We start from the raw sequence: 27,211 nt of genomic DNA, 5'->3' as shown, positions 1-27,211 counted from the left end.
ATCCTATTCAGCTCTCCTACTCTAATAATTGTGCACAAGTTGTGGTGAAACAAATTTTTGACTCAACTTTTTTTTTCTTTTTTTTTTAAGAAAATGATGTTTTCTCTGAGCAACACAAAGTTCCTAGGGTATTTTGAAATAATAAGCATATTTCCTATATTAACACACACAAAAAATACCATTGCGTAGCAAAGCCAAAGTCCAAGCAAGGTTTCTTACACATGATGTGTATTAGTAATAAAACTTGTGAGCTGTGTTGCTGTTTTTATGCGTGCATGTTCTGTGTGGCAGCCCATTTATGCATTTTCCACTGTGCTGGGGCTTACATCACTGTCGTATTAGTCTAAGCAGAATAGAGCAGATTGTTTATTTTGGTTGAGCTCTGCTTCGGGCTGTAACATCAGATGTAGCTCCTAGAGTGACAAATTCCAATTGCAGTGTCACAGATTAAACAAGGGTACAGAGGAGCCCTGCAAGCAGTTTTGTTTCTCATGGAAGTGAAAGGATACTGTGCTTGCTAAAGTTAGTACGTGTGATCCCACCATGACCAAAATAAAATAATCCACTCTCATAGCTTTCTTCTGTTTAAAAATTTCATTGCCCAGAACCCCTTTTTTTGTACACTCTTCAGTTTGGGGTTGCAATATTCAGTTGAAGTTAGTCACCTTTTATTAATGAATAGTGCAACTCTCCATTACTTTTATGTAACATAGTAATTTTTAGCTTTGTTTGTTCTACTGTATGGTAATATCTCATTCACAAAAATCACAGACTCAAAAATAAGTTATGGTTAAAAGGAACATCTGGAAGTTCTCTGTTCAGGGCCCCTGCTCCAGCAGGATCACCTAGAGCAAGTTGCTCACACCATTTCCAGATGGCTTTGGAATATCTCCAAGGATGGAAAACTCAAAACCTGTGTCAGCTCCTGGTCAAATTCAGAGTATAAGTGTTTCTCCTTATGTTTGACTAGCAGCTCCTGTGTTTCAGTTTATGCCCTTTGGTTCTGTCACCAGGCACCACAGAACCAAGCCTATCTGTCTTCTTTACACCTTCCCTTCAGAATCTACTCTTTTGGTGAGATTCCACTGAGGCTTTTCCTCCCTAGGCTAAACATCCCCAGCTCCCTCAGCCTTTCCTTGTACGGGAGATGCTCCCGTCCATTAATCATTTTAACAGCTCTGTGCTGGAATCTCTCTTGGAGCTCCCTGCCTCTCTCGTACTGGGGAGCACAGAACTGGACCCTGCAGGCCAGGAGTGTTTCATCAGTGCTGAGCAGAGCAGTAGGATCAACATCCCTCCCAACTCAGCCCATGGTACCATTAGCTGTTTCTGTGGCAAGATCTTATTGCTGACTCACATTCAACTCAGTGTCCTTGAAGAAGCTGAAGTCTGCTCTCCTAAAGCCCAGGGTTGTAATCCTTCATTTTGTTCTGCCTCCTCTTTTCAGGATCCAGAATTCCAGTGTCTCATGGGCACTGCAGCCAAGGCTGCCTCCAGCCCTCACATATCCAACAAGCCCCTCATTTTTGAAAGCATGAAAGCTGGCAGAGCACCTTTCCTTGTTGCTCCTCTATCACTTGGATCAGCAAGTTACACATTTATACATTTCACTTAGCAACTACATATTGCACTAACACAGTTGGTTTCTAGGGTGATTAAGTATCACCTCTGCTGTGGAGCATTAATATTACCATCAGAAAACATTTGAAGGTACTTGCTTCCCAGAAACAGGTGCATTAGTTTTATCTCAGCTGGACTTTTTTGCTATATCCATGACAGATACGAATAGTGACCTTTTGGAATATAAGATGATTACACAAATAACTATAGTGAATAATAAATAAAAAACAAGTACATTGGATAAAATGGCTAGGAGTTCCTCAGCGTTTTCAGGTGGCCTCTTTGCCCATTTTGAAGCAAGTAATTTTGTAATAGGCATCCTTTCATCTCATCTTTAAAATGTGCACTGTTGTTACCTGTAAGACCTGACTGAAGATTTTGGCCTCCTTAAGATTGTTCCATTAACATGTGACATTTTTGCTGCAATTTCCCAGTGGTTCCATTTGTGACCCATTATCTGAGAAATGCCATGAGAGAGAGTTGTGAGTACTTTGTTTACCAGAAAATTTTGATCTCCCACTGGTTTTACAGCTGACTATAGTTTCACTGTCCTCAGTGTGTAGTCAGTTCTGATTAATGCAGAACTAAGCAAGATTAAATTTAGGCCCCATCCTCTGAGTACAGATAAGAATCTTGACAAGGTTGCTGAAGCTCTTCACCTTTCAAGGTATATAAGAAATGTCTCCCATGGAATTTGCAGCATGTGCAGGCTGTTGAAGGTCATTTGGGCACGTGGCTTTTAAAGAGGTGCAATTCCATTTTATCCCCACTCCTACCCAATGCCAAGAGTGTACATAACATAAGCAATCCCACCAATCCAATTATTAGGTTAGAAAAAGGTCTTATTTCATCATATCTTCTCAAAAATTGAATACTGAAAGGTCAACGTTTTCTCAGTAGTTACTTGAATGTAAAATAAAATATGAATAAAGCTAAGAAACAACCCTTTAACAATGTACCACGTGCTGGGTTCATCATAAATGAAGCTATACTTGTTGCCCCTGTGTTCCTAGAAGTTGGAATTTGTACAATAAACTGGTCTTGATTTGAAAATAATAGCTAAAGATAGAATTAGAGAGATGTTGAAGGGGGAACCTAGAGAAAAGAGAGAAAAAACCCAAAGTATTAGGAATTAATGTTGAAGGAAAGTGAGTTGCTTCAGGGAGTGCTTCATTTATTCAAACGATTGAAGAACTAGCTGCTGAAAGTGTTCTATCTGTCAATAGAAGATGCAGGAAAATTTCTTTTAAAAGAAAATAGTTACAAATACTTGAAATAAACAACTAGCTAGCCATAAGTTTGGATCTCTGGGATGTCTTTGTAAAGTATAATACGTAGATGTACACACACAAAGAGAAGCAAAGGCTGAAACTCTGAATGGGGGCGTGCAAACAAATTTCTTCATGCTTTTTATATATGTATTTAACTGTGAAGTTCATGATTCTGTATTTTCAGTTCTCCTCTCTGTTACAAGTAGTTGATGTTAGGAATCACAATGCCTCAACAGAGATCAGGGATATTTTTTCTGTTGTCAGCTGACATGTCAAGGTGGTTTTTTTAGCTGTTATGTTCAGAGAGTGCAGGACACAGATATTTCTACACTTCTGTCACTTCATGTTTAACTTTAAAAGGAATATGTGAAGCAGAATTGGAAGATATGTAAGCAGCTGACATGTCATATGCGCTTGGAAATGTGTCCTGAATTCTAACAGTGTTGCTTCTAATCCGATAAACCTCACCCCTTGTAACAAGGCAGGCTGTCTGTAGTGAGGCCAGTCCTCAAATAAAAATGTCCTTTGCCCAAGTGCACTGAAACCCTGTGCAGGCACTATTTATAAACCTGCACCACTCCAGCACGGCACGTGTAGGGTGGTGATTCAGAGCGCCGGCGGCTGCGGGTTTCTGATGCCACAAGACAAGGAAATGTCATTGACTTCTCACACTTTGCCAAAGCAGGCTGGGGTTCAAGGGCTGCTCTCTTCTACAGCTCATGTTCAGAAACAGAAGGAAAACCTAATGAATCACACATGGCTGAACAGATCCCTGTCAGGGTAGCTAATGTTCTGCAGAGTGGGAAACATAATTTCTATCTTATATAACGGGGAATGTGTGAGTCAGTTTTGATAAGAATTGGCCTGAACCTTCTTTAGGGGATCAATCATGCTCAGAGGGTTTGGCAGTTTCTGTAAGAGCTTTATATTGAATCTATACAGTAGGATTGCTGGCTATTCCTAGTAGTTGCCATTGCAAGGGTTATATTTGCTTTGGTTGCTTCTTTTCTCTTTCTTCTTTCTCAGACTGCACATTGCCTCCAGCTTGGGAAGTTTCCAAAAAGGAGGAGTGAGGCAGAGTCCAGTACCTGTGTAGCCAAAGATGTAACTGCTAGGAAGCCTGGTATAAACAGTAGTACAGGAAGCATCCTAAAAAATGATGCCTTATTGCACTTACCGATTTAACTTGGCTGATGCATTTTTTTCTGAACTCTAAATCAGGTCAGAGAAGGTGCAGTAGTGAGATTCAGTGGCCTTAACCAGTGCTCCAAACTCCTGAATAACTGATATGAAAAACAAGTTGATTATAGTATTTAGGGTGAAAGGAGAAAGATACCATTTTGACAAAGAAGTTTTGGTAAAACTTTTCTCAGTTTTACTTCAGAAATGAACTTTCTGTCACCCTCCACTTAAAAATGCAAAAATGTCCAATGAATGCTAAAGCAGAATGTTTTCAGCTAAAATTAAGCAGATGTACAGGTGCAACATGTTTTCTGTATGCAGCTGCTGTGCAATTAAATTTTTTAGATGTGATTAAAACACCTGGTCTGCCCCTGTCAATATAAGATGTTCTTTTTCACATTGAATTATATCTTTGTAGTTATTCAAAGAAGTGTAAGGCCAAATTGTGGTCAGATAAAGTAAATGACATTTTAGCAATGGGTTATAATTCAAACAGAATCAGATTTAGGAAAGTGACAAGTCTTAACTTTCCTGTTAGTCATTTTGGAAACTTAAATGCCAGTGTTCTGTGTAGTTTTTCATTGCTGTGATGTAATTGTTCTTTTGCATAAATGCAGTGCATTTCTGTTTTAACTGCAGAGAAGCACAACAAATTCCTACCAGATTCAGTCATTGTTTTTGTGCTAATCAAAGACTATGCTGTGTCCATCTGTTTAGAAATGAGTGTGGCCGGGCCCAAGACAGCATCCTTTCTCTTGAAGAAAGCATAAATCCTATGTATAAACTACTTTCTAAGACATTAAATTGTACTGAGAGGAGGATATATGACTTCAGACAAGTTTTATCTCTCCCTGTCTTTACTTGTTAACTTAATTTGCACAGCTGCATTTTCTACGTGCCCTCCAATCCTCATCAGTGAATTTCAAGGCTCCCTTCATTATTACCAGAAAAGTTTCTGTCTTTGTGAGACTAGAGTTTGACAGTATATACGTGGTAGAAAACATATATATTAGAATTATTTTAAAAGTTGACATTTATTGACATTTAATTTCTCAGTATTGTTACACATAAACTCGATAATAGTGTAACTGAATATTTTACATGGGTCACGTACATGAATTGTAACTTAGGATATGGAATTTAATATCCCATTGAAGTATTGCAGTTTATTTTGTGAATAGAGCCATATACCATGTGGCATTTTTGATTATTTTGAAACATACTAAAGAAGCAAGACTCTCCTAATTTAATAATAGTTTTTTTCTAAGAATCTCTTTGAGTTTTGAGGCAGGAAATCAGCATTTTTGTGGTTCAGTTTTTGTCCTTATTTTATCTGACTGCCATCTACAGACTACAGTTTACCAAATGTACTTTTGCTCGATTGTTAACATAAAAAAACCCTCTTTACTTTTTATTTTATACAATCTTAATCTCAGAGGTTATTTTTGCATGGCATCTAATTAAAAACCAAAATCTAATCAAGTAATTTCTCTATATTATACTGATCCGTTTGAAGTTTTTTTCTGAAACAAAGTAGTTGAATGTCGTGAACGTAGTGACTTTTTTAGGAGCTTATGAATATAAAAACTCCAAGTAAAACATAAAGAAAAAAACTGTATCTTGGAGTACAGCTTTCATATCTAATGTTTCAACTGATTAGAGAAAGTACAATAGTCCGAATGCTTCCCTTAAAAGTAGACAATTGGTGAGTGATCTAATTTCCAGTGATCATTGGTAAATACCAAGGTATTCTTCTATAATTTGAAACAGAGAAAATTCAAGAGTCCCATAAACTTTTGTATTGAGAAATGTTTGGTTTTTTGGGCTACATTTTGAATTAAATGATGCTCTGTTTGTTTTGTCAGCATGCTTTGTGTAATAAAGTATCTCTGCTGATACTGAACAAGAAAAGGAGTAGGAAGGGTTTTGTCACAGAGTCCAAATGTATTCCTTGGACACATTTTAGCAGTGTACAGATTCTTAGGGATGAGCCAGCTCTTAGAATCCATGTAGAAATATACTCTCTTTGCCATGGTAATAGAAGAAATCCACAATTTGTAGTGAAAAATCTCTGTATATTGTTTATGGTTTGATGAATCTGATGATGAAGTTAAGTAGTTACATTATCCATACTGGTTTCAGGGCATCTCCAGCTTATTATTTCAATTGTCAAAAAAGTTTTATTTATTATTATGTCAGATTATGGGTTTCCTTGTTTTCCACTTGATTCCCTTGTTATTTTTATTCCTCCTTTTTTTCCTGATAGCTAGATTATAATCCAGACCCCAGTTTATATACAGTTAAGTATGGTGTGTTCAGGGAGTTGTCAAAAGGAAGTTGAAAAAGATAGCTTACCTTACTAAGCCTTAGCCTTTTAATATTTCTGAATTTATCTTTCTTTTTTTCTTCCATAGAAATTACTGGGATATATATCAAATTTCTACCTATAACCTGTCTTCTCCCCCAAGGCCAGGTTACTTCTTCCAGCAGAGAGAATGTGTAACAGAAGACTCAGTATGAATAATCTCTGTGGGAATGAACCCACGTGTTTTGGGATAGACATGACGAGTCAATACTATTCATTAGTGCTGATAATTTTGGCTATTATGTCCTCTATGAGAAAGTTGCAGAGCTGCCTTTTCCCTCACTCTGTGTCAGTCCACGTAACTAGCTACGTGTGAGGTGGGAAGCGAGCTGCTTTATCAAAACAAGGGAAAACTTGTGACAAAAGTGAAGTTTTAGTGAGATCCCTGAGATATGTGGCCTTTCAGGCACACTCGTTTTCCAGTAAGAGTCTTCATATAAGTTCTGTGACATTTATGTGAATAGTATATCATTATTTCATTACCTGAAAACCTGTTCTTGAAGAACAGAGGGAATGGCCACCATAATTCTTTTCCTACAATGTATCTTCTGTCATATGTCAGTTCTTGTTATCATCACAAGCAGCTTCCACAAGATTTTCAGAGATGATATTATAAAGCAGTATTGTGAATACCCTTTCCTCCATTCCTGCAATATTCAGTAAGTGTAGGAGAGGGATAAATCTCATGGGTCTATTTGTTATTGACTGTCACTGTACTCTGCATATTGTTTGAGTGCCAAGATCTGGTATTCCTATGGGAATGCAAAGTTATATTTAGACTGATGTCAGTCTGTCAGTCTTCCTTAGACTTACACGGATTATTAGGCCAGGTAGGCAGATTTTTCCTAAGTACTCCTTTACAAAGAGCAGTACATTACCCGAGACCTCATACATACATAGATACATTCCTTGAAAGAAGACCAGCCAGCCAGCCCCCAATTAGGGAGTATAACACTAATGAAAATGGATACTGAGATTAAATAGAAAACAAGCACCTAAAATTATTTGAGCTTCCAGAATCTTCTTTTGAATTGGGTTCAATAACTGTACATCTTGAGAATTTTCTGCATACTTTTATTGTCCCCGTTACAAATTCAGAAATTACACTTCCCAAAATTTATGATAATATTTTTGGGTTTACAACTTAATTTGGGTGGGGAGGGTGTGGCGTTGGTGGTGTTCGTTGGCTTTTACCTAGCTGGAAAGTTGATTTCATTTACTCTTTAAAGTTCTGGAAGTTGGCATGTAGGGAAGAAGAAGGAGGAGGGAAATTAAGTTTAAGCATAGATTGAGTGCATGTTGGGCATTTAAATTCTACAGTTGTCACAGAGGGCTGTAATAAAATCAGAAACAGAAATTCACAATATGAATATGGCATAAGAAGACACTTTCACTCCTAGTACAATTTTTGGATGTTGCAAACTGTTTTCTTCGGATTACTAAAGATAATCGACTGCTTTGAACATTTAAAATCTGCCAAGTCAGAATGCCTTCTGTGAGACTTACTAGCCCAAGGCTTGTTCTTTTCTTTGAGTGGAGATGCTGATGCAGGTGTTCTCAGATAAATGCATCTTGACATTTATGCTAAGGTATTTGCCTTGAGGAAGAAAGGATAAAATATTATCTGTAAATTTTAAAGACAGTGAGGAGCTAAAAAAAGGGATTTCTATAAAGAAATGTCTTGTTATAACAATAGCTTTAGGGTGTTTTTTTATAAGCTAATAATCATATCTTTGCTTCAGATTGAAGACTCATTTAATGGGAAGCACTCTCAAGTTATTGTTTGGATCAACATACAAATGGAATATCCTTATTTGAAAAGAAAGATGAGAAAAAGCATAAAACATAATATTGAGGTGGTGAAAGATAATTCTCTAAGAGCAAATGCACTTAATGTATCCCTTCTACCTTCTGCTCCCTCTATCTTTATTTCCTCTCCCCTCTTCTCTCCTTCTCTACCTTGCTTTGTTTTCCAGTCTTTTTTTTTTTCTTCTGTATGTTAAGAAATACAGTCCTAAAATACACCCTGGTGGATGAACTTTCAAAGCTAACTGGAGGGGAATAACTGAAATTTACACAGTGGAGACATATTTTATCCAAAAGTTCTAGTCCCTCCTGGAGTCTCAGGGAATGAAAATTATAACATGATAGCATCTCTTAAGATAATATCCAATATTCTTTTCTTCCTGTACCTTTTCCAGGGATTTAAGCATCCCCAAGAAGGCAAAAAGAGCTCATGATTGTGTCTTTTGTGTTAGGAACATTCTTCTGTGTAATGCGTTTACAGACACATTGATTTTCACAGGCTATCTCAAAAGGCTTGATTTTGGGAATGAAAAATAAGAAAAAAAAATTGGCAAGATGTGGTAATAAGAAAACAGTCCCAAACGAAAGCTCTGTTGTCATAAATCTGTATTACAGGGCTCTTAGTTTTTAACCCTGAGTGTCCACATGCAGACTGCTGTTGCCTGTTAGAGACAGCATGCAGTAACCCCTGGACCATGCCCAAGAACTGTTAGGGACTTTGCTATTTGGCAAGCCTAAAAACCATGTCAGGGCCCATTCTAACAATTTAGCAGCATAGACAATTGCATTCCAGTGGCATAAGAACATTTTCTGACAATATTAATTCTACTGACTAGAGTAAAACTATAATAAGATTACTAAATAAGGTTTAAATTCTTCAAAGAAATCAACATGACCTCAGTAGGCCCAGTGGAACCAATCAGGAGAATAAAATGCCATTAGGGTATGAAGGCATTTTGTCTTTTTTCATTTGTTCATCCTTAATTACTGAAGGATTGTTTGGTGCTGAAAATAGTACAGGTGAATTTAGGTCTTCTTCCTCTTATTGTGATTTCCCATCATTCTCCCATCTTGATTGGTAATCTTGATGGGTTTTTTCCTGAAAAACAAATGATGCTGATTTCTTACTGTGTGTAGTCAGTCCATGACTTTAGTCAGAAAGTTATGAGTCTGTGAAAAGAAGGCTCCTTGGGCTAACAGGAGTGTGTGACTGCTGTGGACTGTCAGAGATGAGCAGTTTTGCTTGTGCTGCCAAGGGCTGGGTGCTGCCTAAGAGGAGAGGAAAGTCTGCTGTCACCTGGCTTAAATCTAGGGAGGAGGGGTGAAAGAAGCATTTGCCACCCGGTGGTGGCTAAAACTGAGAGTACGAGGGACACATGCATGCCAGTGTCAGTATGGAGGAATCAGGCCACAGTAAACTGGAGCTCAGCAAGCTACAAAGGGTAACCAGCAGGAAAACCAGGGTTTGGGTTAGGGCAGTTTATGGGCTGTGCCTTTGTTCACATCTGTTGTCTTTTCCTTTTCTCTCCAGTGGAGCATTAGTGAGGTTTTACAAGCACAGATGGAGGAAAAGGAGCAGGTTCTACCCATCTCCTTTCTGATTTGTTGGTTATTTGCTGTGCACTGTGAGCTGAATCTGATAGATTACAGAATGCTTCTCCTCCAGCCTGATCACCTTCTACTCCTTGATATCATGATTCAGCCCTTAGTGGCAAGGATGGTTATTGTGTCTGAACACAGAGCTCAGACAAGGCATGTCTGAGCAAGCAGGCAGAGCACACACATAGTTCCAGGTACTAATTCGAATGTACCAGTGCATGTAACATAGAATTCCCTTGCCCCTGTCCTCGGACAGCAGATGCTGTTGCCTGTCACAGCAATCAGAGATTTTACAGGCAATAATGTGTGCCATTTCCATACCCTGGAAAAACCCTTAAGAGAGTTAACAGGAACACTGCTGAAAGGAGTACTTGCCATCATGTGCACTAATTTTAAGTGTGCCTGTTTTTTCCTCTCATATTCTGGTTTAGCACAGTCAGGCTGTTTCTGGGTTCTGGTCTCTTGGTGCTGCTTTCCAGTAGAAATAGGAAACATGGAAGCACATTTTAGAGGAAAACATGTAACAAAGGAGAAAATAGGTCAGATTTCACTTGCCAATGCCTCTCTAAGTTAACAGCTGTGGGTCAGAATACATTTTTATACAGAAGCACAGCCAGAAAATTTAAGCTTGCACAGTGATGTCTCATGGTGTTCATAACCTTTATTTCATGACCTTTGATGCATTGTGTGGCAAGTGCTCAAAGACAAAAAAACAAGGGTTTTTTTGTTGTTATTGTTTTAAGGGACTTAATACGTGAGTTTTCTGATAATACTGTATTTATATATACTGAGTTTTTTGATTAGCACAGCCTATGTAAAGATATATTTTCATTCCTTAGGAAAGGAAAAGTAGGGATGTACATTTTTTTCTGTTCCATGAAAGATGGATTCTTGACTGCAAAGTCATGTCACTGATACTACGTTCTTAGTACTTTTCTTAGTAGGTTTTCTTTTCTCGGGTAAGGTCTTGATACCTATTTCAAATGCCTACCCTCGTCTAAATATTTGGGGCCTGCTTTGTTACTCACAAGTTGCATCTAACTGATAGGTCACTGTTTCTATTAATCCATAATAGCATATTGCTCATTAAAATGCAGGATTTGCTGCTCTGCTTTCCTGAAAACTGTATAAATTCTAAACCACAAATGACTGTGGAAATTTTTCTATACTTTCTATATTTATATTTTATAGAAATATTAGCATCTTTCTAATTAATTGTAATAACATATTCAATCAAAAAGTACCTGGAAGTATTTTCATGGTAAGAAAACCATGCTCTTAAAGCGTCATAAACAGGCAATTCTTTCAATAGTTATGAATAAGACTGTGGAATGTGTGTGATAGACAGGAAAGCCAGGAGTGTTACCAGCTTTGTAGGAATTAGAAGACTATATGCTCCTACATACAGTTCTATGAGAAAGTCACATGATGGATGAATAATTTGGCTTATTTGGGCATTGTGATTTTGTTCTTCTACAAGGATAGAGCCAAAACTGATTGCTGCTCAAGGACAGTGTTTCTGTTTAATCTTTTTGATTGCTTATGAAGCAGGAGAGTGCCTGTAGTGTCTGTGTCACCAAAGTTTATATTTTCTTTTTTTTTTCCCTTACACTTTTTTTTTTCAGTGATTCACCTTTTCTTGAATGGTGCTGACCTGAAACCTAAAACAGATCTGCTTTGGAATAACATAGAGATCCATTTTGAAATTAAATTTTTTCACGGTGCTTATATAGTAAGCTTTTTGAAGCACAGGAAGATTGCCAAAGTAGAAAAATGTGCTAGAAATACAGAAGTGTTTTATGATGAATATAGTACTCATAGGTGGGGTTAAAGACTCTGATATAGCTGTGTGCATTCATATTTATTTACTGCAGAGAAATGAATCCCACGTGGCTATTTTTGCTTTGCTGACTGTAATCCCATCAAGGCAGCCTTATAGACAGCTGCTAAGGTTTTTTTATTATTATTAGGTTAACATTTCGGGATTGAGGTGAGAAAAATCAAACTGTCACCTAGAAAGGACCTCAAGGCGGTTTCACAGATTTGTCCAACATGATTTTCACATACTTCTACAGGCTTAGATGTATTCCTTGCCCCAAAGTGCTTCAGACTGTGGCTGCTCACATTTTCTAAAAAATAAGGCTCTCATATATGTGGTGAGATGTTTAACTTTTATTCAATCTAGCTTTTTTCAAAACGTTAAGAGTAAGGGCCAAAGAAAGAGAGAAATTGTCCCATGTATTTTTCAGTAGGCATTGCAAGAGATTTCAACTGATCCACTGTTATGTCTACAAATAATTCCTTATCCTCACATCCATAGCCATTGAACTCAATACAGTAATAGCCATCATGAGATTTTTGGGGTGTACTAGAACGATCAATTTCTCTCAATGTTTCTTATCTAAACAAGACCAAGGCTGTATCTTTCTTTAGCCAGTATCCTGTGGTAGTCTCTCTGAGAATTATCAGCGCCCTGCTGCTCTGGAGGGAGGGAGGAAAGGGCTTATGGACCAGAAAGCACTTCCACTGGTGCTGTTGTGTCACACTTACCCAACCCGAAGCAGAAACATTTAGGGTTGCCTTTCTTTTTCATTTAAGTCAATGCACACTGATAAAATTCTCATGAAAAGGACTCCAAGCACAGGAGTGAGTTACTTCTTATGGAGATTTCCGATGATGCATTGTAATGTTGGATTTCCAATTTTTAAAGCAGTTACATTCCTAATTGGTGAACAAAAAGGACCAATTTATCCCTTGCTGTGAGAAACATTTTTCTTATATATTATTCTCATGAAGCCTCTAATTCAGCCAAACACATTATGTAAATGGAACCTATGAAACATTTTCTAAAATATATATCAGATTTACTTTCCTAGTCTGCTGTGTTAGATTGAAGAAGGGACCTTGTTACACTGTAGCAATTTTTTTTACTTTCATAATCCTCTTTTCTAAAATAAATTGTATTTGGTTCAAGCAAGGTTTCTATCAATAACTGTTAGGGTTATCCTAAATGAGTATTCACTAACTTTACCTGGGCATTGTGAACATAATCTCTACATCTTCACTTTACTGATCTCAGGAACAAGACTTTTATGCCCCTTTGAAACTAGAATTGCATTCTTTTGATACAAAATCTGCAAATGTTGGACTGCAGCAATTGTTCCAATGCCAAGTGAATTTAGATAAATCTGCCTTGCATACAGATTGAGTTTCTCAAAGCCTTATGACACAGATAGCCTGGGCTGAAAAATTACCGGGCAGTGTAAGAGCTGTGAAAGCCAAGCTTGTTTTGTGTGACACAGTCAGAGCCCAGATTTATATCTATATATTGCTTGGAGTCTGATGGTGTTGAAATATAGCATTTTTTAAGATAAAATAAAGATGCAGTTTGTTTATTTATTTATTTAAGAGAAATTTAAGATAAATAAAGATGGAGTGTAAATATGTACATGTATGGCTATGCCCCTTCTGGAGACTTTAGTTTTTATTTTAGACAGTTGTGATACATTAATAAGAAAAATCAATTATCACAAAATAATTTACAGCAGAAACTGAGCATAGCAGTTCATTTACATAATGAAGCGCTGTTAGTATTGATTTCTTACAAGTTTAGGTGGAAATATTAATAGCACTGTGTTCATTTCTGGCCTGACTTTTTTAAGATACTCCACTTTTGATGGCTTTCTCATGTATTTTGCCACATACATGTATTTTGTCTTTGAAGTGAAGGTCAGAGAGGTGTGAATTTAGAACCAGGGAGCTTCCCATGAAACTAGAAAAGATACTCAGACACTGAAGTAATACAAAAGAGCAATTAATACTTAAAGTGAGCTATCCATTAAAACTATAGGCAAATTTGATTATATCTGCAATTTAAGAAGAAGGGGTGTTTTTCTAAAGGTTACATTTGACTAGTGACCATAGGGACTTTTGCACTGTAGGACAAGATAACTGCTCCTCTACTTCTCCATTTGGTGACCATCCAGAGCTAAACTCATAGAGATCAGCTTCTCATTTTACCTTACAGCTGTCTTTTTAAAATTATTATTTGGTACATTCAGAACAGCAAGTGGGCAACTAATAAGGATTAGTAATGGGGAGGTTTTATTTAATTCAGTTTTAAGCTGCTTTATTCAAGAAAATCCTTAAAACACAGAGATTATATTTTTGGAGATACTAACACACTACTATGAATTCTATAGTATATACAATACTAAAACATTTTCATGGAAGATTAAATGCTTGTATACAGTATGTGGAATTACTGATTACATTTTGAAGCTGTATTCCCACACTGAAGCCTTTGTGTTTTACTGTTTCAGGCGGTTTTCAAAGCATCATCCAGTAGGTTTTAGAGAAGATGTAGCAGTATTTCTAATTCTAATGATTTTATAACAAGTCTTCCTGTATTTCATTTTGTATTGCAATACTTGTCTCCTGGAGTACCATAAATGTGTGAGAATTCATAATTTTATTTCTAAAATAAAGTCTACTTCCTAGTTACTAAAAAAAATTGAAATTTGTGGTAAATTTCTGTCTATGTTCACTCACAAGCAAATTTAAGGATTAAAATAATTCAGGATTTCAATAGGAATCTCACTGTTGTGTTCAACTTAACACATCTCTATTTTTGCCATTTTGAGACTTGAGGTTGGTAATAGCTCTGAAAGACAAGAAAAAATGTATAACATACTTTACTTTGGAGCAGACAGTTATGTCCATGAGGAGTTAGCAGAAGTTAACCTATACTAGAGCAAAATCATTAGGTTTGATCAGCGTGTTCTGCAGGGAAGGCACATTTCATGTGTGCATAATATTTTCTGTGTTACTCAGTTTTCCTTTCATCTTCAGCATGCTGGTCCTGGGCAGGTTTTTGGAAACCACTGGCTCTCTGGCTCTCCTTGCTGTGACTATCACTGGAGAGTCTCTGAGTGCAGGCCAACTCAGGAGTAAAACTGTTTGTCCTCACTTTTTCCAAGTGTTCCCTCTGCATCTCCACAAGCAGTGTTGTGTCAGGCTTGGGACAGCCATGTTTAGTTAGGTCTCTGCATGTGTGATGGGTGTCTGCACTCCTGTAATGGTCCATGGAGACTTAGACCATACAGGCAATGGAGCCAAACTGGTGATTCAGCTCACCCTGCTCAGCTACCTGGAGGCTCATCAGCTCCAGCCTGCACTAAGTGTATTGACCATAGCAGGAATTTCTCACTTCCAGCACTTAAATTTAGGTGTCTTGCTCCCAAACTGAATCCCACACCTCTGACCAGAAACTGAATTACTTATTATTACTAAGAGAATGTCTTTTTTGCAGAGTTCAAATGGATGCCTTGAGAGTCTGAAGGCACATGGTGGTTTTCACAAAATCTTTAGCTTTCCTAGGTCGTCACATTCCTATCTTATCCTACCTATCACTGTTCGATGTTTTACCATATATGATCTTTCCTCACCTAATAAAAAGGATATCTTTTACTAAAGGACTTGCTTTAGGTTTCAGTTTTCAGCAAAGTTTCAGTAAAGCTTTACTTCAATTTCCTCCTATGTGATTCATGTTATAAACTGTCTCCCTTTGAAAGTGCTGCAATATGCCAGGATAAATTCTATTTTCATGTACGTAATAATCCTGTGTACTATGAATTAAAAATTGTTATTAAATTAGAAGTTTGAAATTAATCTTTTTGTGAATTTCAGTCCAGTCCTTGCTCATCACTCTCACTACTATGTCTAACAGGAGTCCTGTGCTTGTGTTCCAATGTGTGCATCGCCATGTTATTTGCCTGGACTGCTTCCATTTGTACTGTGTGACCATGCTGAATGACCGCCAGTTCATCCATGACCCGGAGCTTGGCTATTCCCTCCCCTGTGTAGGTATGTTTCAGGTGGTTTTTTTTTTATTATTGATTTTTTTAAGGTGATTTTGATTTCAGGGTAAGATGTATTTTTTTTTAATCATCTATTAGTTTTGTGTCTATCAGTGGAATTATACTGCATTCATAGGATTTGTTTAATTTGTTGGAGAAAATATTTGAATATTGAAGTGGATTTTGCTAAGCATGTGAACTGGAGAATTAACTGGATTTTAAAGGGCATTTCTTTTTAAATCAAATGTTTACTTTCTTCACATTAGTATTTTATAATCATGAAGTGCAAGCAGATGATAGCATTACATTCTGGTTAAAAAAAATACCTTGACCTCCACATTTTCAATTTCAAATTAAGTTAATTATTACCTTTCTTGGTCTGTCTTCAAGTACTAATGAAAAAGGACTGCAATAGGAATTTTAAATAATCTTTCTTTTGGTGAAGTTATTACTGCTAATTATCACCTCATTGAATGAAATGAAGAGTTTTACTTGAGTAGGAAACAAAGTTTGACTTAACTAGACGAAGAGTTAAATGGAATATAGAAGATCTGGTTTGAGAATTGATTCAATTACACTGGCATATGGACTGCAAAATTGTCAAAAACTTTGCTATGAAGAAGTATATTCTATAAATAGCATTCTTTTTTCTTGGTGTTAAATTAGAATGGGAGCATATATATTTGTCTCAAGTACTGTATCATGGTATGAGAATAATTTTACAGCATATTAGAAACTGCATAGAAGATGGATTTGCCTGGTTACCTGAATGGCTGATAAATAAGTTTCAAACCCCACTAGATGGGAGAAAAATTCACAAAAGTTCTTAGCAGAGTGGCAGCTATTTAATCTGAGAACATGCGTTGAGGATATTGAAAGTACAGTAGTAAGAAATATTTAAAATTATTTCTTTTTAACTGCTTCATGAACAAGCAAACAATGGTTCTTCACATTTCACTCGAATTGCTGTTTAGGTGCTGTGTTGCCAGGTCTTATTTTCCTTCCCCCTGAATAGCTACTGCATTTACACACTGATGTCATCCTACACAATGTAATTTTTAATGTTGTGTAGGAAAACCTTTCATGAGAAACTGAACGGGAACTCTATACCCAGTGTTCTTTCCTTGACCTTTCCATTAGCGTAGTACTGTGTGGTCAATTTCTCAGCCTCTTCCTTGCTTCTCCAGAAGTTAATCCGTTTGCTGCTCCCACGCAAATTAATAAGCTGCTTGAGTAGAATCCTTCCTTTTTCCCCCTCTTTTATTGATTTTCTTCCATTTTCTTCTGTTAGCTCCTTAGGTTAATCAGTTATGCCAGTGGTGCAGCAGGCAGCTCATCTTTCTCCTCACTTGTGGGCCTCCTTGCTGCTGTGGCTAGTGTCACAGAGCTGCCTCCAGTTAAGGCTGATGTGTCAAACGAATGACCCTTCTGTCTCTTCTGTCTGTAAACCCATTGCTAGTCATGCTGCACTAAACTTTTATTAGGATTTTTCCTTATATCTTCAACTCCAGTTGTTTAGTTCAGAAGATATTTTTTCTCAGAGAGGAGGTGATAAATTTTTCAGAAGTTTTTACCCCTGACTGGCAGTTGCCAGCCAGTCTTTTTCTCTTTTCTGTTTGCTGAAGTTGAACATTATGGGAATTGAACAGCAGTATATGATGAGGATGAGGACAACACGCAAGAAGATGGTGCTGGGATGCTCAGGGATGCAATTTCAGTCTTGGAGTGGTGAGGAAGGTATGGGTTTGACTTAAGAAAGGGATGCTGTAGAGGATGCACAAAGGATGAGTGTACTTCTGCTGTTCAAGTGAGATAGAGTTCAGCTGAGGGAATGGGAAAAAAGCTATCGCTGCCAGTCTAGCCTTAGCTGTGTTATACTCTAAGTGTTACAATAGCTAAATATGGGAAGACTAAAATATTGCTAATCTCAAAGCTTCAGAATTCCCCAAATTGGAAAGTGGTTTTCAAAATACTACACCTTTAAGCCGTTCTAATAGTAGTAATAATAAGTTCTAATAGCAGTAGTAATAGTAATGCAATTGCAATACTTTGTCACTGATTGCTACCTCCATCAGTTGTTTCTGTTACGTTAGCAGTTTTGCATTTTACAAAAAAATTGCACTTGGAAGTATTCTGTTTCGACATGCTTTGCAAAATGAAGAATCTAAGCAGGGCTGTTGTAACTTCTCTGGTTCATTTCTGCAGCTGTCTGAACCTAACTTTCTGATATACAGGTCATTTCGTTGTCTCAAGTATTGTTATACTTGAGTTAGGAACTAATGATTATTTTTTGTTCTTTGAGAAAATCATGAGACTGAGTTTCATCATACCTGTGAGAAGGAGGCATGCCTGCATTGTCAACCCCTTCCTACTGTTCAGATCCAAGGGGTTTTAGTCTCCTTCATATATATGGATGCAGCAGCTCTCATCAGTGAATTCAGTTAAGAAACTGTCACAGCAGCATCACGTGATTTTTCTTTTCCACTTATCATGGTACTTCTACTGAATAGCATAAGATGGCATTTTTGCAATCTACAGTTCACAAACTTCTTTTTGCAACTGCAGCTTGCAGTTTGTATTTACGTATGGGTGATAAAGCACTATTTGACACAGCTTTTTCTAATTATCTCAGTGACTCCTCAATGAATTCTCCTTGAGAGGAATGTACACTATGGGACGTGCCAAGAAAAGACTTTTCTTATTCTGGCAATGTGGGTTTCATACATGCTATATCTAATAGAGAATGACCCAAAGTAAAAAAAAAAAATGTTAGGTCTGAGCTTTACTGAAAGATAGAGGCTTGCTTGAGCCTTCTTCTACAAGGAGTACAGAACAAAGTCATATTCACTCTGATGAGATTTATGTTTCGGTAGCTGACCATGTTGCACAGACAGCTCAAAAGAGTCTGCATAAATACATGTATTTTTAAACACCACACACTAATGCCGAAACAGTGTTCATGATATCTTGAAGTTTGAGGTTTGGACTTTTTAAAAGTTATTTGATAATTTTCATGTAAGGGTAGATTGACTTAAAAACAAGCACATTTCTTCAAGGCATTCATGCACACATTGCCCTCAAATTGTACAGGAGGGTTTGATTTGTAATTAAGCATATTTAAATTGTTGGCACTTACAATTAGTTCTGTTCATTCTAGTGTTTTTCAAAAATAGAGATAACATAATGAACATAGCCTGCAGTTTCCATTAACATTTGACTCACTGTTCCCGATTTTTATCAAGGGAATGTACCAACATAGCAAGTTTTTTATATCTTTTATTGGATCAACCTAGAGGTGAAAGCACCACACACACAACAGAATAAAAATAAACAGCAGCTGCTACAGCAAAGGGTCACTGTGACAGATGAGATCAGTGTTATCATCACAAGTGTATGATAACTTGAGCTGGAAAGGATCTAGGGATTTCAGATAAACAGGGCTTCTCAAGTAGGTTTAATTTCTTGCTTCCTGGCACAGATGTGCCAGAAGGGTGCATTTTTTTCATTGCATTCAGGTATTTTGTGTGGTTATATCCTTGCTGTGCTTTGACTTCTGTTATAGGGCTCAATTAAGCAGGAGATAAGAAGTATTCAAAAAAAGCCATCATCTCAGCTGATGAGCTATGATATAACACCTCAATAGTGCCATAGCTTCACTTTGTTCCAAAACAAAATGTGTCATTGCTGTGATTTTTGGAAGAACAGCATTAATTCCTTAGTGTTCAGCTAGTAATTGAGTGCCAGGCAGTACTCCAGCTGAGAAGAGCCAGCATAGAGGAGCAGAGCTCTGAGCACAGTAGCTGGTGCAGTGACAGGATTAGCTGTTCACAGGAGTGTGGCAGCAGCCCCACGACTCAAACCCACTGCATCAGCTCAGAGGAAGCACTTGCAGATAGGAGCCGGCCGAATTTCATCGGTCATTAAAATAAAAAAGTAAATGTTACAGATTATACTCTCTGCCCTTGTTAAATATCAACAAAAATCTATCCCATCTCTCTGTGTGGTGTCTTGTATTAATGAGGCTTCATGCATAGAAATTTCCATGATTGGTGACCTCCAAGTATCTTTGAAAAAATTAATAAGGTGCTTAGAGGGATGGATTTGCATATGCATGAAAGATCATTTATGGTTATTTAGTTACTGTGCTGGGCAAAGACTCTTGTAGCATTACCTCAAAGAAGGAATTGTATACAAATATACAATGTATTACTTCTTTTAAACGTATTCTGTTCCTATGAACGCAGTTGCACTTTTAAAATAGCATTAGAGCGTTATGAATCTTGGTCCCTAATCTAAAATAGACTTCCACAGTTTTTTGGTAGTAAAAAAGTTGGTGATACCAAGGAAAGGCAAGGTTTTACGCTGCTATAGGCACTTTGCAAAAATAACTTTGCATCACTTTATTTCTTCTGAGTAATCATATGCATGATGTATTTTAAAGGAATCTAGATAAAAGATGCAGTTCTCCTGGTGACTGTAAAACACTGTATCTGGAAGTAATCTGATTTTACCACAGATATATAAATAAATAAGGAGAATTACCCCAGTTTGTGCATGGAACTGCTAATAAAAAGGACTAAAGCTTTAAAGTATAATAAATTGCCTCAAGAACCACATTCCACTGAAGGAAAGCTTCTAGGGTTAGATTAAATTTTTTATCCACATTACATGCTATTTGTATAATAACAGTATGTCAATGAAGTCATGAATCTGTGAATCATCTTTCAAAACCCTACTGCCCTTGTAGAAAGGGGGAAAATGAACAGCTTAAGCGAAGTTTGCAAGTAGAAGGGAGGAGGAAAACTGTGATTTGACCACACCAAATAGTGTGTTTGAATCTTTTCTGTTATGGACAAAAACTCTGATAAATTTCAGAAGGCGTGTGTATACAAGGGGGTTTAAAGTGAAGGTCAGTGTTCTAGGAACAGAACCTTGTCAATTATGTAACATAGAAGCATGCCTAGTTTGGTGGGGCCTAAAGTGAACCAGTTGGTAGAGGAAATAAAAGTTTCCTGGTGTGAAGCCTCAATATGTCAACAGTTCCTGAAGTCTGTGCTCTCCAATAACCCTGCTTAAAAATATTTGAGGTACCTTAGGAAATCACAAAATTTAGGAAATGGGAGTGATTATTAGAGGAATAAAATAAAAGGGATTGAAACACACACATTTGCAGATTTAGAAATTAATGGAACGTGCTCTTCAAGTTTAATATTTGGGAGCTGTTAAATTCTTGGCAGCAATAAATTTTTTGTAATTTCTTGTTGGTATGAAATATACAGAAGCAGACTTTGACAGAAAAGAGAGCCAAAAACATATAGATAAACCAGATTTTTACTCTCAATTATTAGTTGCATTTGTGGAAGTTTCCTGAAATAGTTTCCTGAAGAATTTTTTATGGTCTTCTGCATTCTCCTCTCACTGTGGTCATAAAATAAACATTAACTAACACTGTATCAAGTGCTTTTTTGTGTTCCTTTGCTAGCACAAGCTCATGAGACTAGCTCAAAGGACATACTTAGAAGTCACAGCAGCTCTTTCATTTCCATTTTCAGTGTTGACTGAAGTTCAAGCAGTGACATATGAGGTTTGTTCCCTCCAGTCTTTGTGCTGTGTCTGTGGCTACAGATTGCCAAATTCTTATCTAAACAGCTTCCAAATCTAAAAAACAAGCAGAGCTTGATCCCATGGTATATTTGAAGCAGGTGTTGGATTCTTCTCTGGGAACAACTACAGTGAAATGATACAATGTGATACTTACAGAAATCTGAGTGGCCATAATTAAATTCTGAACGAGATGTCTTACCCATAGGTGTTTTTCTTCCTTATCTCTCACTAGTCCTTCTATTGCAATATATTTCAGTTGTAAATTGCATAGAGATGACAGTGCACATAGGCTTAATCTGGTTAGCAATAATGAAGGACAAGAGATAATGAAAAAATCTTGCATATAAATTAATTGACTTTAAAAGGAACTAGAAATGAACTTTCAAAGCACACTTCTTGTCCTATGAAATGAGCTGGCCTGAATCAACATACATACTGGAGCAGTGGCAGAAAAGTCTGCTGAGGGGTTTTTCTGTCCTTCACCATTTCTGTGTCCGGCTGAAACAGAGATGAATTTTTGCTTCAGCTGGAGTCAGTGAAAGCTGTGACTTTGGGAAATGAAAGGTATTTGTTCTGACTGAAAGTACTTCAGCCCATACTTGTTTACCTTACAATGATTCGTTGATGTGGGTATTTGGTTGACAAGTCACTTTTAAAATGCCATCTGATTGAGAAAACTCATCACATACATGAACAGTAAAATCAAGTCATATGGTTTTATAAGTCACCAGCTTTACACTGAACTGCTTGGATGGGTTTTTAATTCAAACTATTTTTTAATTCATCTTATATTGGTGCTGTTATAGCAAGTACAATAATTATCCTCTTAATGCCTATTTTTTCCAGAAAAATAAATTCTTTACAAATAAGGGTCAGCTTTGAAAAGGAACTTTTGTGTTCATTCATGGTTGCAGCTGCATTTTGAACCAGGACTAAACTGAGTTGTCCATGGATGGTGTTGCAAGTCCTTAATGGCCTTGCTCGGTGCTCCCATTCTAGTCCATAGGCAGTCAATGTTTATGAGGAAGTCTGGGTGAAAGATGGGAACAATTGAGATAACTAGAAGGAAGGAATAATAATAAATAATAATATAGGGAACAGTGGAAAGAAGAGTCATGAAGGGAAGGAACTGAGAGACTGAAGAGGCTGGGAATTAAGGAGAAGTGTTGGTGACTATTCAAGGCATGAAATAAGAAAGATCTAAAGAGTAGGGGTAGGTAAAGTGAGTAATAATGCCTCCAGTTTGTCTCATAAAGCTGGGAATTTAGCTTTCCATGACAGTAGTTCAGTAGTTTATATGCAGAATGTTCTTGCCCAGACTGGAAACACATTTGTCCTAAAACTGTCCAAGAGACTGAAGAAGATGATTTTTACAGCTGGAATTCATTTAAGGTCTTTATCTTACACTCATGCAGCATGAGGGGAAGCTGACCTTTCATGTTTGGATAATTAGAGATTTCCTAATGGATCAGTTTTTATCCAAGCAGAGGGTTTCTTTCAGTATAAGGCCATCCCTGAGGTGGGCTGTGCAAGCAGCAGCCTTTATAAGAAATCATTGCTGTCTGCTAACTTATAGACTGCATAAATAACCTGCTGGGACCAACTGTGGCACATTCAGCATGTGTTTAGTCTCTGAAGCCTAGTGATTAATATTCCCTGAGTCACTTTCTGAGCTTTGGTCTCCCACATGGCAGCATGTAGAGCTGCTGCCATATCACAGAACCAGCTAAGGACATTTCCCTTCAACAAGGAGTTGGCTTTAATTAAATTTCTGTGTCTAGGAAGTGAAAATCTAATTTTCTTTTTGACATTTTCTATATTACTACTTAGACAAAATTATGAAAATAATTAATCCCTATGAAGCAGACATCAGCATTATAAGGGGTAAAAAAATATTGCATATAAATAATACTACTAATCACCAATCTGTTATAATTTATTGATGGAAGGTCTTATTAAAACTCTTAAATCAGATTTGTTCTTCATGTAGCAGATGTGTCAAATGATTGCACAATGTAGGTGCAAGTGAGGGTTATAAAAAGTAACATGGTTCAAACTCCTTCTCAATAAATTCTATCTCTCCAGAAATGTATTTCAAGACAACAAATAAATGGGGGAAAGAAGAGAAATTTAGAGAAGAGATTTTGATTGTGTATCTGGGTCAAATTCAGTCCAATATAATGGTCAATGAAACTGTTGATGGATGAAAGGTCTGTATGCAATAACAATATTCTCATTCTGGCCCATAGGAAATCCTTTTTCACATTAAAAAAGCCATCATGTCACCTAGTGTCATTTGGTAGCCTTGTTTCCTTCCCTTCTTATAAGAATGGAAATTATTAACTATAATTATCTGTTGCTTATAGCAATTTGCCACCATATGATAGAAGAAGAGTCTGATTTGGAAATAAGTCTAGATTCTTTAAGACAGTAAAATACATATGCTTAATCAGATGGTGAGTTTTAATATGCTCTTATAAAGGTTTTATTAGAATGCTTGCAGTTAGCTTTTTTGCTTTGATGCCTGATAAATTTGGGCTAGTTATAAATGTTTGTTTCGTTTTCCCAATTTAAAGCCAATGTTGCCTCATTATTTCTTTGCCAGGACAATTTAATATCTATATTTATTGCATTTTTAACATAAATGCATAAATATCTGTAAGAAAATTAACACTGGAGTTTGCAGAGTATGGTGATTCTGTTGAGCAGAGCTGGACAGAATCAGGGACACCTTCTAAGAAAGGACTTTCCTAGTGCACCATTCGGTCTGATTCATTGCCAAGGTAGGAATAAAGGGACATGAGTTACAGTTAGTTGAGAACCATAGTGAAATATATATTTTACTTATACATTGTTTTAATAAGGGTGAATGAAGTTCTTAGAAAACTTTCCCATTTCTGAAACACCTGTGGAAGTGAAACTTGACAGACCCTTGTTAGTCATGTCCTTCACTAACCATTTAAGATTCAATATTCACACTTTTCCTGTTAATACCTTTGTGTACCTTGCTCACTGCAAATGCTCATGGATACATTTCAACAGTTAATAATAAGTTGTAATTCAACAACATTCATAAGATTACATAATGTGTGAAATGTTAAGGCTTAAGTCTTGAGCAGGCCTAAACTGAAGATACATCCTATAATCTATTTATTTGTAACAGAGATCAGAATGTTAGGAAACAGTTATATTTGAAACTGAGACCATCTATCAGCATCCTAGTGGGTGACTGCGAGCACACTGTCTGCCTGTCAGTCAGTACCCGTTTTCTTCTCTTCTCTCTTACCCTTTGCCCTAGATGTCTCTTTTTAAACCTCATAAAAAATGAGGTACTGCTATAAAAGCAATGACCTGGCAAAGTGTGCAATTCTTGCCACTTGGTGCACACCTCAGCTACTCCACCTTCAGCTTTGTGGCTATCACTGCATGTGATACTAGTGCTTCAAGAATGCCTTTACTGTCGGGCTTTTACAGAAATAACCAAAATATTTATGACAGAGGTTTACTGTATTAATACCAAAGTGGAAATCTGAAGAAATTCTGACCCTCATTTAAGATATTTGGTTGTGACTATGAATTCATATATATCTGTATAAAACATATAAATGTAGAACATATGTATATAGCTATATGTAAAACATAAATAGCTTAGCTGAAGGTGTTAAAAACCAGACAAATTACACAACTGGGAAATACAGTGACAAATATGTCCCCATTAAAATTCTCCTGCTTAGTTGTTCTGATTTCTTCCTCTATTTGCTCCTTTTCTTTATTTTTCCCCAATAATATTCCTGTCTTGATTCTACATTATTTCTTTGCATGATTTATTTATTTATTGGTTTCTGGGAAGTAAAATATATTTTCTATTCTGTCCTTCACTGCCATTCCCTTTGTTGTCTGCCCATCTCTGTTGCCTTATTTGCTGATCCCTAAATATTGCTGGCACACCCTCTAATTCTTTTCCACATTTTTCTCTTGCTCTTCATTTCTCCTTTTGTCTTTCTTTTCTCTCCCTCACCCTGTCATGCCTTTCCATCTCCCGTCCTCTTTTATTCTGATTGAGATTCCAGTCACTCTTGATCTCTTCTGTAAGGACCACAAAGCAGCGAGACCTCTGGGCAGATGAAAGCCTAAGGAAAACTGACTCTGGAGGTGGAGTTATGAAAAGGGGTCGCTTCTGAGGGTCATTTTTTGTCTGTGATCACTAGGAAAAGGGCGTCTGGTATTGTCCCTCAGCTGCACAGGAGAACCAGCTAGGTCTTATTGCCTGACCTTTTTCTTTCCCACCTGGTGAGCAGGAATATTCATTCACATGCGTGTGTTGAACGCCTGGCACTGTGGCTGTGTGTCCCCTGGAGAGAGGCAATGGCAGTAGCTGCGAGTGAGGGCTGGTATGCTCTGACAACTTCCCAAGAAGTTGCTGCTTGGGAAAGAGAACCTTGTGTCCCATGGAGGGCGGGGTTTTTAGGCTTCATTATTAAAAACACGTTCCCTTCGTTATCCTTACCAGGTAGAAAATAACTAATAAGAACTTAGGTTTTTTTTTTCCTCTTTTCTTTCTGTAACCTTGCATAAGCACACATAGGCGCATCCTTCTGCAGAATTTCTGGCCAGCTAAAACATGAACTAAATTACTTTAAAGTTCTTTTGTTTGTTTTCTACTGTGTTTGGAAAATGAAAGAGTGCAATGCCAGGTACAAAGGAAGCTCAGCTTGTCATTAAATGGGTTCCCTGGCACAGCCAGGTTATGCTTTTCGTGATCCATGGCCCCAAGTAATATCCGCTGTTGATATCACTGCTGGAGGAAGGCTGGAAATTATGGAGGCGTTTTTGGTAATAACTGCCAGCAGGGAGACAGTATTTACCAGGAGTCTGCGATGAGACTCTCAGGTAAATAATAAGCATTTTAGAAAAACAACCTAATTATGTATTTAATCGCTTGGAGCCATTCCATTCACTTGGGAAAATAATGTGCATTTTGTAAATCTGCCTAATTATTTATTTGAGAAGGAAGTAATTCTAGCCTCTGGGGTATGGAGTGTGAATTTTTGATTTTCTGTACAGATCTGATACGCTTGAGAATGTATTTTTTAAAAAATCAACACTCCACTATCTCAAAATACCAAACCAAGACAATGCAAAAATGTTATTAATGCAGTGGGGGTTTTTTAACTTTTCTATCCAGTGCTCTAGTATTTCTACAAAGGCTTCAAATTTATTCTGCTTTAAAACAGCCATCTTCTTAGTATTCTCAATAGAAAGATGAGCAGTAAAGAGCAAGCAGCCATATTTCTATGTGGCATACTGTCTGAATAGAGAGTTTTGAGGCCACTAATGAATCAAGCTAAATCTAGTCAGCAGTTATTAAAAGCTAGAGCACATTTCAGGTCTGAAACTCCATTGCATCTTTGCAGTGGACGTGATGGTTTTCTCTTATGATGGTATGAATAATGAATTGCATACTTTGGCCATAACTAGTTACCAGCAAGAGAACTGAATGTCTAATATATGTCAGAATTAAAATAAGTAATTTTGTTCAGTGCTCATGCCAGTCCACAGGGAGTTATTATTCTACTAGAATACATTCTTTCTACTCTCAATTTGTGCCTTTTACTCTGGGTTTTTCCTTAATCAAGAATTTATAGACTAGCTTCTGTGGACTATCATTAACACTGTCCTGAATTTACTTGGTGTGACTTTGTATTTGCTGTGCATTTTTAAGTGCTATGGAAGTCCAAATGAGAATTTTTTTTTTTCTGAAATTTTAGAAGTCATTTTTGGCATAAAATACATCAAGGCAGAAGTATTTAAAAATCGTATATTTACCCTATTTAATGATAAGTAGAATTTTCATAGTAAAGAATAGTCAAGAGGAATTATCTGAAGAATCAATTTCTTGACATTGC

The 27,211-nt window shown here is 37.0% G+C and overlaps 1 protein-coding gene across 1 annotated transcript in view; it reads left to right on the top strand.

The window, feature by feature from the left end:
- The window catches only part of PRKN (parkin RBR E3 ubiquitin protein ligase), a 671,877-nt gene that overhangs the window by 390,361 nt on the left and 254,305 nt on the right, over positions 1–27,211 (top strand). The window contains exon 7 of the mRNA XM_014875951.2: positions 15,572–15,708. Within this exon, the coding sequence (XP_014731437.2) occupies positions 15,572–15,708 (137 nt within the window). The remainder of the gene's footprint in view (positions 1–15,571; positions 15,709–27,211) is intronic.

This window comes from Sturnus vulgaris, chromosome 3, assembly GCF_052056855.1.
Source record: "Sturnus vulgaris isolate bStuVul1 chromosome 3, bStuVul1.hap1, whole genome shotgun sequence".
NCBI lineage: Eukaryota > Metazoa > Chordata > Aves > Passeriformes > Sturnidae > Sturnus > Sturnus vulgaris.
Note: the sequence above shows the minus strand (reverse complement) of the source record. Positions and strands in the feature narration are given on the sequence as shown.